Here is a 16,297-nt window from a genome sequence, read left to right on the forward strand (position 1 = left end):
ACATCTCTGATATACATGTGTTCAAAGGGCTAGCCCCAAGGACCCTCCTCTATTCTAAGGCAGCCATTGTTTAGAATTTCAAAGGTGGCAATCCTAGATAACAGCAGTTTACAAGAGTGAAAAAATTTGAATACACCTCATCAAGACCACGTCTCGCCTCCTAAATCCTGGAAATGCACTTAACAGACACTAAATCGGAATTATAGCCACAAGACGAAATGTTTGTATTTTAGTTATATAGACCAATAGACCAATTATTTACATTTCATATGCTGTAAACAACGAGAGCGAAAATCATTATTAACACTAATGAAGTTTAGTTTGTGTATTTGACATAAAATGTATGTAAAGGCTTTTTCCAGGTCATTCTGGGTTTACGGTCTGTAATGCTCCATTGTGGGGGTACAAAAAAGACACGAACTGCTAACTACCGAACTCGCTTGAAATTCGTCTCTATATACTTATATTCAGAGTAGTCCACCCGGAACAAGCATAAAGGAAAACACTAGATTATGTTGAAGTACATTCATATATGTATATTCATGTTCCGGCGCTAGAGGCGCGCTATAGAACAGAACGTAGCAAGGCTCTCCCCAGGAACCTGAATAGCACCATACGCTACCATTTCTCCCTGAAACATTAGGCGGTACTTATGCAGGTTCCCGGGCCCTCGCTCCTGGTGCATGGCGGGCTGCTGGAGGTGAGTATCCCAGTTTGCGCTGCAGCTACTACGAGCGGAGGGAGAGATGGGATAGGAAAATGGGGGAGAGTTGGTAGGGTTTCTCAGAGAGGCAGCAGGGTGTTGGGGTTGTTCGGCCTTTAAGCAGATCCGAAAAACGGTTAACACCCGGGGTCTTAGAGCGGCATTACGGCCGCGAGAGCGGAGAAGGGGGTTGCGCAGACGGGTGGGAGTTTCGCCTTTAAACAAATGCAGTATGGTAGCTCCGGCCTGTTTATGTCTCTCGCCTCTGCTTTGCCGGGCCGGAGAGGCAGGCAGAGGTATCAAAAGGTTTTCTTCTCCACATATCGGCACAGAGAAATACATTTGTCAACAGTGTTGTCTGAAGGAAATAATTTATACTAGGTACCCCGTCTCCCCAGGAAATAATGTAAACAAATATCTGTCGTAAAAGACATGTTAATATACGAATGGGGGGTAGCTTTTTCACATTTCCGTGGTGCGTTTTTACTGAAGACAGCACGGGAAATCCGGGATAAATTATTTTAATTTGTAAATTCAGTTAATTTAATTCAGTAACGTTTATCTTAAGTGAAGTCGCATTTGAACGGATTGCTTACGGAACTGAATTGAATTTTTTTAGATTGTGATTTAACTTGAGTGTAAAAAGATAAAATTGATGTTTTGTTATATTGGTTAAGTATGTTTTGCCTCCAAACTCAGAAGTACAAATTGTCAGGCACGTGCACGACAAGTCCCGGTATAGTACAGCTCTCAATCGTCTCCCGCCCGTTTCCAAATCACAACACATCCTGCAAACTGCAGCTAGTAAACCCCCTTTTCCAGAGCGCAGTGTAGCTCTGTTTGTTCTTCGCTACGATCAAGAAACTGTAGTCAATCACCTTAAACGTGCTCAAAGTTACATGAAATGTATGGACATTTCAGATAAGTCTGTAACGTGGGGTGCATTCAAGATTAAATCCAAGGGAGAGTGCTTATTACGTTAAAAACATTGTTAGAGACACTGCGAAAACAGCTTTTTTTAACTATCAATCTTAAGCAGTGTAGCACATGTAACCATATGGAATACAGTCTTCTACATTTAAAATGTGGTTACGACCCAGGCTGTATTCTGTTACTAGTGTTTATATTATTGGAGGAGGGGGAGGGGTCAATCTTCTGCTTGTAGTAGTATTACACAGGGTTTTGGTAAAATGCCATATCAAATTTTGATGGCAAAATACATATGATACTATACCAAGAGTATTTTTCCAGAAACTGAGAACCCCCTTCTCTTCGGCAAAGAATGTTGAGATTTACACTTTAGTTACTCTGCTCAAAATACTAAACCTGGCATATATTAAATAGTTGCACGTGACCCTGTGTACAGTATAGCTCCTTACATCTAGGTGCACTTTTCTTAATAAAGTGAGCAACGATTCCCCTAAATGAGCTCGGAAGTTTAAAATAACAGCCCTGTTGTTATTGTGATACATTTTCCCCTGCCTGCTTTTTATTGAAGTTAAGCTCTTTAAAAGTCTGCCCTGCTGAGAGGGATGACAGCATTCGTTGACAAAAATATTTTAATTGAAATTTAGTGCCTTAGGGGGAGTATTTTTAGCTTTGCAAGATTTCTGGTGTGAAGCCTGAATGAAAAGCAGTTCTGTTGCTGGTCCACAGGTGAAGGATGGAGAGTCTAGGACTACAGGCTGTGACGCTCAGTGATGGCTCCACTGCTTACATTCACCAAGCCATCAAAGGTAAACCACAGGGGACTGGGAGGAATTCACAAGACACTCACAATAGAGATGATCAGAATTTATACATACATAGGAACAACTAAAGGTTTATTCTGTGCTAAAAGGAAACATCTTGCGGAATGCTGAAAAAGGTTCCACAGCCAAATTGTTCTCTTTTTTTCTTTACCTGTTCCTTTAGATCTTATGCAGCTACCCGTTTGACAATATTATATTCCTGTTATTTCAAAGTGTGAGAATTGGTTTTTAAAGGAGGGTAAAAATGCAATTATGCATTTTTTGTTTGCTGTGCCTGCCTGTAGCTTTTCTCTGTGCGTGCATGTAGTGTTTAACAAGTCAAACATACTAGGTTTGCATAGAATCACTCTTGGGATTGAGTGGTAGCCTTGTGAAAGTGAAATGCTTCATTTGGTCTGTTTTTCCCAGAGGTTATTTTTTAATGCAGTTAATTAGCTAAAGTTAGGGCATATGGGATTGCCTGATAACATCCTTCACATAGTAATATACATGCTGAAAAAGATGAAGTTGAGCTCAGGCTTCAGTGTCTCAAGAGTCTGCAGTTTTCCTTCTGTGTTTTTCCTCCAGACGGGAAGCTGATAGAAGGAGACACCATCCAGCTGGAAGATGGGACCACTGCGTACATCCAGCAGGTCACTGTGCAGCAGAAAGGTGAGACTGCACAGAGCCACCTGTGCATGAGTCTGTATTCCTGCTCCTACAGAGCGACAAATGCACAGTATTTCTCTGCAGAATTTATTAACACAAGAAAAGTTACAAACAAGTTGAGGTCATTCAGCCCATCTAAGCTGTTTGACAGCAGCTACATTGATCTGAGGATATCAAATATCTGTAACTTGAAAGAAACCAGAGTATTGGCTTCAACCACGTGGCTGGGCAGTTTGTTCCACACTCCCACAACCCTTTGGGTAAAAACTCCCTCCTGTACCAGCTTTTAGAGGCATTTCCATATTGCAGTGTTTCAGTGTTAAATCGGAAGAACGACACTAGGTTGTCATTATCATTTGAGGATGTTGAATATTTGTATCGGGTGCCCTCTTGGTCAGAGAAAATTAAGATTTTAAAGGTTCAGTTAAGTTGGCTCAGTTAAGTCAAGCTATCACCAGAACACACTCCACTGGTGCGTGATTTTCAGAAAGTGGTAAAAGATTCAGTAATGAGTAACACTATTTATTTTTGTTAAACAAGAATGAAGATGACCTACAATTAATTTATATCTTACCTTCAAAATAAACTGTGATTAAACCTTTTTGTTTTGAAATCTATTATACGATGTCCTTATTTTACTTTTTTTGCTTTAACTATGATGTTGGTCCACCATTACCCTTAGTAAAAGCACCTACCAGCTTTGAAAAATAAGGTGTTTTCAATCTGAGATTTCTAGAATGGGTTTTGCTTTAATGCCAAAATGATCTTTTCATGTAAGACACCCCCCTCTGTTGAAGAGGAATATGCAAGCTCGCTTGTGTTGAAAAATGAAGAGATGTGCAGTTGTTACTCAAAGAGTTGCTCTCAGATTCTCTCACAATGTGTTCAGTTAGCTTCACACTTGGTGAGTGTCTGTTGCCTTGGTGTAGCGTGATGTTCTGCAAGGCGCATGCACAGTGGGCTGAGCCATGCCTCTCAGTAGATGTCTGTGGTCAGGAAGTCCTGCGGCTTTTTGCAGATTGCGATCAGCCAGGCTGCTTGGTGAACCTAAAATTGGTTGCGTGTTGCACAACCTCGGGGAGGGGACCTGCGCTCAGCTCTACATGTCATAACTACCTGCTGTTTAACGCCAGCTCACCCATGTCAGAATAACCCGTGCCTTAATCATCAAGTTATTTCTTCACCATAGCAGAAGACCCCAGTTTGATAAAGAAGAAAATGAGCTCTGTGACTCATCTGAGCCCTGTTTGTGTGTCCCTTGCACATTTTGTATGAGCCAGGCTCATACTGGCACAGGCAGCAGTGTAAGAGAATGTTTTATTTCTGAAGTTTAGTTTCTATATGGTATTTACTGTGGCTGCCTCTGCGCTCTCGGTCTGTGGTTCAGTTGGGGACTAAACGTTGCAAAGATGCTGTGTAGGTTAAATGGTGTAATTGTCCGTGTAATTGTCTTTGTGTGTACCCTGTGTGTACCCTGCGATGGACTGTATGTATGTTTCTGGGATAGGTTACAGGCAACTGTGGCCCTCATAAGAGTAAGCGTTAATCTGTGTTAACAGATGGATGAATGTTTATGTAGTGTAAAAGGAAAGGGGTTTGTTCATGACATGGTATTGTATGTTTCCATTGTACAAGTCTCTTAGACTAGAAAAAGAGAGTGTTCTCTATAATCCCAAGCATGTTATTACAATGTTCGGTATAGTCTCAGGCTGATCAGAGCTGCTCTGCTGATTTCAGATGCTGCCATTCCAAAAGGCCTTTTTATTTTACATATACCTGCCTAAAATCACCAGTTGTTTTTTTCTTCTTGGTTGATGACTGTGATTCTGCAACTGTAGCTTCATCAGGGAGGATCATGATTAAGTGTGGGCAGACTCCTCTTACCTGCCTGGCTTTGTGTCGTTTGTCTTTTAACACGTCACAGAAGGAGGTTTAGTGCCCATTGGAGGAGAGATTCATCCCACAGTGGAGGCTGTGACGCTAAGAGCAGAGCCCTTAGCAAAAACCTTCTACTCTAGTTTTTCCTCGCCTGTCATACGACTCTCTGAGTAATGTGTCTTGACGGGTTTCTATCCCCTTTCAGAGACCATGTCTTTTGAAGATGGCCAGGTGATCCAGCTGGAAGATGGAAACACAGCCTACATTCACCACACCCCCAAAGGTAGGTCTGAGGTTTAAATTTAACTCTCTGTAAGTCTGTGGAGCCATCTGTCAGCACCATGTAATTTGGTGTTATTTTGGTTGAAGCTTTTAATAGAGCACATCTGAGGTTACCATCAGCTGTTCGTTTTATACAGATTTTAAGACCAGCTGAACTGCTGGAGCAATCTGGGTAAAGTACTTTTCTCAAGCATACAGCAAGAAATAATATATGTTATTTTTAAGACCAAAGATGGAGGGCCAAAAAGATCCAGTGATTAAGAACCAAGTTGGATTAAAAACCAGAAGATGCAGCATCTCTGAAGTTTAGAACTGCTGTAGAACATTAAAGGTATTTTGTGAATGAAGAGGACCTGCATGAATCAAAACTGTGCATAATAAAACAGTTTGCTTTTTAATTTCCAAACAGTTAGATGCACTGTTTAGCACAGGTTGCATAAATTATGTTCCTTGGTGACACACATGAAACTCAAGGGGTTACACTAGTTCCCCATATTAATGTAGGGAAGTGTGACACCTGCTGTCTTCCCTCCTCCCTAGATGGCTACGACCCCAGTGCAGTGGAGGCTGTGCAGCTGGAGGATGGCAGCACGGCCTACATCCACCACCCCGTGGCCATCCAGGCAGGCAGCACCATTCTGGCTGTGCAGGCAGAGGGCGATCTGGAGGAGATGACAGCTGAGGAAGCAGCAGTAGACCCTTCCATCGCTTCTCTGGAGCAGTATGCTGCCAAGGTCAGAGGGCAAAGGGAGCCGAGCTGGGCTGCTCTACTCTCTTGAATGGTTTGGCGCCCCTGCACAGTTGGTTTTTCCTGCACCTTTACAACCCAGTCGCCACGTAATGTTACTTTTCAGTGCCTGCTCTTTCAGGTCTTGAGAATACACGGAGGTGCTGTGCAGAGACGTTTATTTGATAGGATGTGAGATTAGTAACTGCAGTAATCCAGTCCTCAACTACAGAGGTGGGATTGAAGATTAACGCTCCCCTGTTTTTTTTCTTTCCTGTGCAGATGTGCGAGTCAGATGTGGACGAGACCATGAGCAGCACCAATGGGCTGCAGGAGATGGACTCCGTTGAGGAGCATGCTACAGTCCAGGTACAGTACAGAGGGCTGGGAGTGCACTGGGCCTCTCTGTTGCTTGCTGTCCCAATCCCTGGTCTGTCCACCCTGTCGCTCTGACTGAGTTCTGTTCGCACCCACCCTAGAGCTGCTCTCTGACCATGACCTCCATCCTCAAATGTGCATTTTGCATTTTAAAGGGACAATATTCCTATTCTACAAACGGTATTAAAATCAGTTAGTCGGCTCAAGGTAATAAAAAAAGCAGCGTCGCACTTCAACGACTGTCCTGCCCTGGCCAGCGTGACGGATTAGGCTCTTGTCTCCCTGGCCACTGGGAGTGCAGACCGCAGTGTCCGGCCGTGACAGGAGCTCCGTTGTTGCCTCCAGGTGCTGTTGGAGGGGGAGCCGCGGAGCTTGGGGAAGGCTCAGCAGAGTGGGGAGAAGTGTTTCCGCTGTGACTACGAGGGCTGTGGGCGGCTGTACACTACTGCACACCACCTGAAGGTCCTGCGTGTTTTACAGTTTCCCTGTGTCTAAAGTGGCCGTGAAGGTTGTCCAGAACTGGCGCATTCTTTACAACGTTCACTGTGAAGTAATATGATTGTTTGGTTTGTGACATACTGTAATATCTTAAAAACATCTATATGATGACACACATTGAACATGTGAGTCTATGTTTTACATTAGTAGCTCATTGGGCACATTATGTTTTTTTGTTTTAAGTACTGATTTCATTAAACCCCAGGTTCAGTTTAATATCCGAGTTAAAATTGCCAAAATGAGCAGTTTGACTCTGCATAAATGGATAATAATGATGATGATGGAGAATGATAAAATCATAAAATAATTTTAATAACAAGAACAGCAAAACTTGTAACCATGAATCACTTAAGTGATGAACATTACCTGAGTGCTACTGGCTGAAGTAAGGTCTGATTATCTTTGAGAGAAGTTTAAAATTGGTTGTCTGTCTAAAAATATGTAACCTAGAAACTAGAATACTAGGTTTGCGGTTTGGTAAATAATTTTACTTTTTTACCAAATGCTTACGTATTGCAAATGTTTAATTGGATTTCACAGTGCCTCTGCTGCTGCTGCTAATGACGATGATTATTCCGATTATTGTTGTTATTAGGTTCATGAAAGAGCTCACACTGGAGATCGGCCCTACCGATGTGATGTCCAGTCATGTGGGAAGGCCTTTGCCACAGGCTACGGGCTGAAGAGCCATGTCCGGACGCACACAGGAGAGAAGCCCTATAAATGTCCTGAGGACATGTGTTCCAAGGCCTTCAAGACATCCGGGGACCTCCAGAAACACATTCGCACACACACAGGTACTCCAGTCCTCTGCAGGGAAACTCTGCTGGAACTTCCCCAGAGACAGATCCTACTTGCACTGCTCTTCAGCCAGTTTGGCGTGCCCACTGGCTTCCCTCAGCTACAGAAGGCACAGTGCAACATTGTTTTTAGGAGGATGGTGTTGGTCATCATTTCCATAAGTGGAAAGCTGAATCCACGTAAACTGTATGCTGTTTTTATCAGTTGTTTTCTTCCATCTGGGAAGAAATTGTTTGTCCAAGACTTCATTTTTAAGAGGAACAGATCCCCACACACATTTTTTCCGCATACCTGGAAGAACAAACCAGCCACGGGGGCCTGGGGGCTGGACTCGCGTTGATGTAGGTGTGTCGGCTCTGCAGGTATGGTGAAGAAGGGCACAGCCGTCCTCTGTGAAGGGAGGGCAGGGCCCTGCGCCATTGTAATGGCTTGTGTGTTCTTTCGCCCTTCCCAGGCGAGCGGCCGTTCAAGTGCCCGTTCGAGGGCTGCGGGCGCTCCTTCACCACGTCCAACATCCGCAAGGTGCACATCCGCACCCACACCGGGGAGCGCCCCTACATGTGCTCCGAGCCGGGCTGCGGGAGAGGCTTCGCCAGTGCCACGAACTACAAGAACCACATGAGGATCCATACAGGTGCGTGCAGGGTCACGGGACACAGCTGGTCTAATACAGAGCCCTGTATTAGAGGGTGTGCTGAAGGGACACCTGACAAGTACCCTGACTTGCAGTACATTTATCAACACGAAGCAGTTAACTGGCACCGTTGTGGCATAACCGTGCTGCAACTGCATTGGCATAATTGTTGTTGAAAGTCACGCTGGTTGTCTCCCGTCCAGGCCTCCATCCTCCATCGGCAGGGTGGCAGCTGTCGGTGTCCATGAGGCTGTCCCTCTATGGTTAAAAACTGTCGCTCAACAGAATGCTCTTAGGGAGGATTATAAAACTAAAGTGCAGAAAATGGACAGTGGACGGCATTTCGAAAGCACTTCTGTTAGTTAAAGTAAAAAGCTGCGTCAGCATGCGTAGGCTGCCAAGGAACAAGTAAAGGTTTATTCCATGCTGAAAAGAGAAGAAAAAGAAACGCTGTGGAGCCTTCTTCAGGTGTGAAGAAGAACACCAAGAAGGCTCCACAGCTGGAACGTTATGTTTCTGTTCTTCTGTTAGTTATATGAGAATATCAGCAAAAATCTCATTTTTTAAGAAGCAGCAGTAGAAAGAAGTACTTTTCAGCGTTCTAAAGAAAATAAGATTTCTAAAGAAAATTGACAGAGGGTACTCATTTTGTGTACCTGGCTTCCTGTTCTATTTCTGATTTTCTTCTGTAGGTTTCTTGTCTTAGAACCTTAGCTACATAAATAACCATGGTAAACCTTTCTCAGTGCTTTGAATGCACTGCAGTAACTCCGCAACACTACAGGCAGCAAGAGTGCTGGAGGCGGAACAGATGCTACACCCCAGTGACACAACCTAAGAAACAAAACCCACCTGCAACTCTAAAGATGTCTGTCCCCTGTCTGTGCTTCCAGGTGAGAAGCCCTATGTGTGCACAGTACCAGGCTGTGGGAAGCGGTTCACCGAGTACTCAAGCCTGTACAAGCACCATGTGGTCCACACGCACTGCAAGCCCTACTCTTGCAACCACTGTGGCAAGACCTACCGGCAGACCTCCACACTGGCCATGCACAAGCGCACCACGCATGGAGACTTCGACGCCACGGAGGAGACCGAGCAGGCCCTCTTTGAGCAGCATGGCACAGGTGGAGTATTACTGTCACAGACAGAGCTGAGCTTTCACAAGCTTTTTTTAATGCGCTTGCATGGTATAGAAAAAAATATGATTAAGTGTATAGCAATTTGTCAGTTAGGTAACTGTAATAGTAACATCTATTCAGTCTACAATATGCTCCAATTTTCAACAGGAAGTGATAAGCAAGAACATCTTTTTACATTGCATACTACCATTGCCATTTCAAAGTGAACTTTTTGCATGTCACATGGGATGGACAACACGATGCTGCAGTGGTTAGCATTGCTGCCTCAAAGCTCTGGGACTCTGGGTTCAGTTCTGGTGTGGCTGGTTAAGTGTGTCTCTCCAGCTCATTCTGATCCTGTTTGTCTGTTTTTCTGGGCTCCACAGACACAGAGGGAGAAGTCTTGGAGCCTCCAAGCAAACAGCCAAGAGTTGCCTTTCTGGAAGGGGAGGAAGGTGACGAAGAGGGAGAGGCAGAGGATGGTGGCAGAACTGTCTCCTCTCAGGTTACCATGGTTGCACATGATGTCATTGGGTCTCAGGTTGCTCTCATCACTCCAGACGGGACTCAACAGGTAGGAGTGTTGGGAAGACAGATGGAGGATTTGGAGTTCTTTTATTACCAATGATCCAAATTGGGCGATAGAAGCCTTTGGTTAACAAGTTGCATCGTTGTGCAAATAAACTGCAGTCCTCAAGTTTTTATTAATGTTTTTTAAACTTACAATTCAAAAGGTTTTCCAAAAAAACAACGTCTAAACTTGCTGAACCTATACATACTAGTTCTTGTGTAATTCCAAAGTGAAGTTTCTCTCTAGAAGATGGAAATATCCAGAAGGTCTTAAAGTATCAGGAAACTGATAAATATCAGAGTATTTTAGAATCAAAACACTAAGACTCAGTGGTCTTGGGTCCTGCGTTCGATTCTAGCCTGGGGCAGCTGACATATTGTCCCCGGTCTCCGTTTTCCTCCAAGTGATGTGCTTTTCACCCATCTTCCAAACACAAACCGGCTAGGTTAATTGGTTTCTGTAAATTGTCATGTGTATGGCACTGTGATGGACCGAGGTCCTATTAAGGAAGTAGCCCCACCTGGTCTGTGTGTCCAGAATAGGCTCTAATTTGCTGCGATCATTACCAGGCGTAACGTGCTTTCAAATAATTAATAATGATTCTGTGCTCTCTGTACCATGTCTGTCTGTCATGTTATCTGTGTTGCCAATGCTTGTTGTCCCCAGTGCGAAATGTGTAGGCCTTGACCTCTGCTTTGACTTGATATGCAGGTTAGCCTTTCCCATGAAGAGCTGCAGGCCCTGGGCACAGCCATCACCATGGTAACACAGGACGGCACCACCATCACAGTCCCAACGCATGATGGTGACATCACAGGTTCAGGGCCTCACACTGTAACCATGGTTTCGGCAGATGGCACAGAAGCACAGCCGGTATGTGAATTCTATTGTCCAATGACCAGCAGCTATATGTGGTAAAGCTTTATAAGACAACAAATCATAACAGAGTAAAAAAAGGAACTGGCTTTGTCACAGTTTTGCTCTTTTTCTTTTTAACTGTGTAGAAATCTTAGTTAAGATGTTTGTTGTCAAGTAGGTATTTTCCTGAATATCTAATGACACAGTAAGATCACTGCATCCTAAGATGGTTAAAGGTTTATAATAATAGCTGCTGCTACTTGTTCTGTGTGCACCCAGAATGTATTAATTCAGGAAGTCTAAGACCAGTGACATTATCAGTACTAGCACAAGAGAAGATTGCGCTGAAACAGAAACAGTGATACCCTTTCAACCAATAACCACGTTTCATTATTGACCAAATTGCTGTGATACCTGGAAGATAATATCCTGCAAGCAACCAGTTAAGCATTTGGCATTTAACAGCATTCATTTAAAAGTTTTAAATGTCTTTAGTAGTTTCAGAAAATTGTATGCTTGCCGGGATTGGCTCCTACTCCCCTACCACCCTCGATTGGATGAAGTGGTTAAAAAATTGATGAATAGAAAACTATATTGATTGTTCTAGAAGGTGATTTGAGTTATTTGAAATCCAGAAGATGTCACTTTATTTGCATTTAAACTTTTTCCCCCTCACCTCACTCTTTCAGGTTGCAATAGTAACATCAGATGGCATGATAACTGGAACCTCTGAGCTGTCTGCCCCTCATTACCAGCAGGTGGCGCTGTTGGCCACAGCAAATGGCACACAGATTGCTGTGCAGGTCAGTCAAATTCAGCAAGGCAGTATCAAACCCTGCTTACACAAACAGCGCATCCCTCACTCTTTTCTTTATGTGAATCGAAGTAAATGTTGATTATTTATTTGTCTCCATGCAAAATGTCCTCTTTATTTTACTGTTGATTCCAAAATTGTATATAGAAATCTACAAACTTATTGTATCTGTGTTGAACCCTCCCAAATGGAAAAGGCCAGTGGCCTTTTCCTGCGGTGGCATGGTGTTCGAGCTGAGGGATAATCTTTACAGACTCCAACTCCCCCAGCCCTGGCAGTGATCAGCCACACGTGCCACTCTGCTTGGGGAATCCTGGTCACAGTCCAGTTAATGACACAGGTCAGAGCTAAACTGGTGATGTCAGGGCAACCTGTGGTCGGCGTGCACCTCCAGTATAAAGGTGGAGCCATTCTGGAGCTAAGCCTTTTTACCTTTTGTTTTGTGAGCATTGGGAAAAAACACAAAACTCTCTTTAAGCCTTCCCCTGACTTTCCAATGAATCCATGACGTTGTCTTGTGTGTCTGCCCAGCTGGAGGAGCAGCAGACCCTGGAGGAAGCCATCAGCTTGGCTACAGCTGCGATTCAGCAGGGGAGCGTGGTTCAGGACGAGGTGATAGCGCAGGGGGGCTGCTGAGGAGCAGAGACGGCGCACCGCACAGTTGCCCCGCAGCGGGGAGCAGCTCAGAGACTGAACAGGCCAGCCCCAGCCCGACCAAAGTGCAGAGACGGGAACAGGAGCCAACTCCCCATTGTCTCTTGCCAGCTTTAACACACAACTTCATCTTGGCAGGAATTCATGGCTCAAGTGTGGAGGTTTGAGAGGGTGGCGGAAGGGTCATGTGCTGTTCATCCGGAAAACGAAACAGCCCTTGACAATCTCCAGTTGAGCAATACAGAAAGCAGGAGAAAACTGTGGACATTTTTCCCTGTATTAAAAGTAAATAATAAAAACTCAGAACTGTAAGTGTCAGAAAAGGTCTGGTATAATAGTTTTATGTCTGACTTCAAACATCACCTTATCAAACAAGAGAATTGACTGTCTTATTTTTTTAAGTCTACTAACCTAATACATTTTAGAAGACTTGGTTTAATAATTAAACTTGTTTTATACATGTTTTATAGACTTACCAGGTTACTGGCAGGGTTACTTTTAGGCATAGGCAACAGGGGAGGCTTGGAGAAGCAATTGAGAAGTTAAGAGAAGCTAATTGCTTCACTGCAATTATAAAGTGACCAGAAGTAGTCAAGACCTCAGTTTAACAGCTCATCAGTAGGTTGGCACCCCTACGCCCCGGTGTCCCTGGTCTCTACACTTGGACGTTTTCATACAAAGAGAAGAGTGCTACCTACTGGTCCACAAACTGTTATGAACATAACCTTTCACCTGGCTACTTCTCATCATTGTGTGTGCTGCAAGATGTTTTAATTTAGAATAGAATGTTGTTATCTTTAATATCTCTTATCTTTGGCTGCTGGATCTGAGATTAATGTTAAGGTGTGGAATGTGGGAAATTAATACAGTTGAGACATTCCCCTTCAAGTGTTGTAACGTCACTAGGGTGACTCATCTCCAACAAACATGAAAGAGCTGAGCCTATGGCAGCAGCTTTTTGTGGAGATCTTGTGCCTCGACAAGGATTTCTGTTTCTTTTGTCTTCCTTGTCCCTTTAAAGTTGGGTTAGAAGGAAGACTGCAGTTTTCTGCTTAGGCTGGAATGACAAGAATGTTTTAGTTTCCATTTAATGTGTCATTTCACCTTTTCCTATTCTTTTACTCCAATGTTCAGATCATCATTTTGCTTGGGCCAAATGCAATCAATATTGGTGGAGGTGTGACATTATGCTGTTCCTGGAAATGTGTGTCATAGAGTGATCTGGTGGTTTCACTGCATTCACTGTACCTTTATCTGCGCTGGCAGAGTAAAAATGTTACTTGAGAGAAAGAGTGTGACAAACTATAATACTGCACGTATTGCGATCTGGGTTTCAGAGAGGAGCCAGGGGTTTTGCTAGGCATGTTCTTTCAAACTTTTATTAAATTTGGCAACCTGATCTTCACAGTGTACATGCTTCAGTATTTGTCAATCTCCCTTCAGATTCTCAAAGTACTAAGTACTAAAGAAAAATATTTTGGATGCATCGTTTTCAAATTCTGTCTCAAGTAGAATCTGAGAGCATGGAAGGTGTATAGTTTTCCTTTAAGTAATCTTGTCCTTTTTATAATGTCAGTGTTTTACAGATAGTGATAATTCCTTGCATTTCTGTGATGCTTTTGAGATCTTGGCAGTCCTTAAATAATTGAATAATTGGTGTACTTAATGAAAGCTCAGTCGTTGCCTTGCTATGGTATAACGAAGGGTCTTTACACCATTATTTCCTGGTGTTTTTCACACTAAAACCCCTCCACCGTCCCTAGAATGACCACCAATGCATTTTTATTATATGGGGTGGGGGTCCTCCCCGAAACCAAACAAGTTGAACATTAACACATGCTCCTCTCTTATCACAGTTGTATTATATAGGTTTGTCTACAGCTTCTGGGTACAGAATAAGAGCTCAGGAAAAGGACAGAGCTGCTTTGTTTTACCATTGCGTATCTTTTATTTTGTTCCAGGCCTGTTCTGGCACTACAGTGTTGCCTTGCAAGGCGTTTTGTATTTTGCACCAGTGCAAAGTTCAGACAACTGGAATATAACTTCTGAGGTTAAATCGTAAGTAAATGCAATACAGATCTTCCCAGCTGCACTGAATCTAAAATTGTAATGTTCTTGTCACTTTTGCGGTGGAGCAAAAGCTCACTTTATGAGGCCCTTTGTGAGACTGGGCCCTTCTTATGTGTGATGACATCTCTTTTTCATTGTTATTTTCCATCAATAAAAGGAATTTGGTTAATAATGTTTGGAGTGTGTCGTGTGTTAACCTTTGGAATGTTATTATCAGGAGTGCCAGGCTGTTCACTGTTTGTAGGGAGTTTGTATAAGGGAAAGGGTGGAACGGCGGCTGTTTATTGCTGATGTCTCACAGCTCTTGAGTCCTGGGTTTGATTCAATACTTGGGCACCTTCTGATTGGAGTTTGCATGTTTTCCCAGTGTTTGTAGAGGATTTAGTGTAGTAGTACTTAAAACACATGCTGGTTAGGTTAGAGTCAGTAAAATGTGGAAATGTGTGTGCCCTGCGATGGACAGATGTCCAAATGTTTTACCATACAGTATAGATGGGCTGAATCTCCTGTCCAGGGGATCCAACCTGCCTTGCATCCTACGATAGGCAGCCTGAATTAGGTTGTAGGCTGTGTCTGAAAATTTCTTTTTTTCTGGGTGGGGTTTGGGAGAGATGCTCTGAGACTTTGGCATCTTAAGACATGCAGGTTATGCATAGTGGCTCGCCTCCAAATTGTACCTTACCTCAAAGGGTAGTAGAGGCATTTTCTCAAGTGATTCAGCCTGTGTCGGATCAGTAGTTCTGCTACAAACAGCGTTCTTGTGCGCACAGCACTGCCAGGAATGGAAATAGGAAAATAACAGCTTAGCTATGTTGTTTTTTGGTATTTTTTTAGTTCCCTCCTTGGTGAGGGAAAGTTGGTGGGTATGTTATTCCATCTTCCTAGCCTCTCTGTATCCCTGTTCTTTTACTCCAATGTTCCTCCCATCCCCAAATCCCACCATTTAACCCCAGGGAAGGGCGATACTGGTCCCATAGCCCTGGCGTGTCAGCAGTTTTAATTCCAGCACAGCTCTGAATATCTAAAACAGGCTTGGGACCAATGTAACAACTCCATCCAGCTCTCGAGGTGCTGTTGCTTTGGAGAGATGGAGAAAGCCTGCATGCATATCCTACTTCCAGGTTTAGGATTTTACCCACTGCTGATTAATTCTCTTATATGGGCCAAACACAGGCAAAAGCCACCAGGCAAAAGCCACCAGAAACAGTCATCCCAGGAACACGTCATTGCTCTTATTTAGAGTCACTGTCTGCTCCTCAGGCTGGGACAGGAAATTGCATACTCTATACTGCAGCTCTATTGTGTTTCCTCCCCCTGGCCTAGGAGAATTGATAGCTGCTGTGCTTCTGGCAGGTGTGGGATTAGATGTTTATTCCTGGAGTGTGTATTGCAGTGAGAAAGGAATAGAACTTCCACAAACCAATCGTATGGCAGATCTGCTTTGAACCTGCAGGGGACCTTATTCAGAATACTCTATGGCAAAGGTAAAGTCAACCCAATTGGTTAGCTGTGAAAACTGGGCCATGAGACACAAGCTAATGAGAAGTGCATATTTCTGACTTAGAACAGGAGAAATAAAACCTCAGGTCCTTCGTCAGGTAGTCGGCATCAATTACATAGCAGCCAAATAGAAATAGCCCCATTGGTATGTGAGCTTCCTTATGTTCTTGTTTGAGATTTTTGAATATTACCATATTGAGTTACTAAAGTTAAAGTTTTATCATGCACCTGTAAGTCAGGAGTGCTTATTGCAAATGATTGCCTAAAAAGAAGGACCGCCAGCACGAATATCCCCTCTTTTTTAGGGGACCAGTCCGTATTTCACAGCGTCTCCATTAACACCTTAAAACAGCAGAACACAGCTGGTTCCGTGCTCATCCGCATTCCTCAGCCGAAATCTCGTGATGTTTCG

The 16,297-nt window shown here is 43.6% G+C and overlaps 1 protein-coding gene across 7 annotated transcripts; it reads left to right on the forward strand.

Annotated features, from left to right (window-relative positions):
• The first annotated feature begins 631 nt into the window (after positions 1-631).
• On the forward strand, positions 632-14,557 carry znf76 (zinc finger protein 76). Of its 7 annotated transcripts, none has more exons than XM_015342839.2 (14): positions 632-700; positions 2,360-2,439; positions 3,022-3,105; positions 5,186-5,263; positions 5,803-5,996; positions 6,272-6,358; positions 6,713-6,829; positions 7,461-7,662; positions 8,121-8,300; positions 9,194-9,424; positions 9,805-9,992; positions 10,701-10,862; positions 11,537-11,650; positions 12,193-14,557. In XM_015342839.2, the coding sequence occupies exons 2-14, from the start codon at positions 2,367-2,369 to the stop codon at positions 12,295-12,297; spliced, it is 1,815 nt and encodes a 604-aa protein (XP_015198325.1). In that variant the 5' UTR covers positions 632-700; positions 2,360-2,366; the 3' UTR covers positions 12,298-14,557. The 7 variants fall into 7 exon arrangements, with proteins under 7 accessions (XP_015198325.1, XP_015198327.1, XP_015198324.1 ...); XM_015342841.2 differs by lacking the exon at positions 632-700 and adding an exon at positions 724-773; XM_015342838.2 differs by lacking the exon at positions 632-700 and adding an exon at positions 780-1,084.
• The last annotated feature ends 1,740 nt before the right edge of the window (positions 14,558-16,297 follow it).

This window comes from Lepisosteus oculatus, chromosome 5 (genome assembly GCF_040954835.1).
Source record: "Lepisosteus oculatus isolate fLepOcu1 chromosome 5, fLepOcu1.hap2, whole genome shotgun sequence".
In the NCBI taxonomy this organism is placed as follows: Eukaryota; Metazoa; Chordata; class Actinopteri; order Semionotiformes; family Lepisosteidae; genus Lepisosteus; species Lepisosteus oculatus.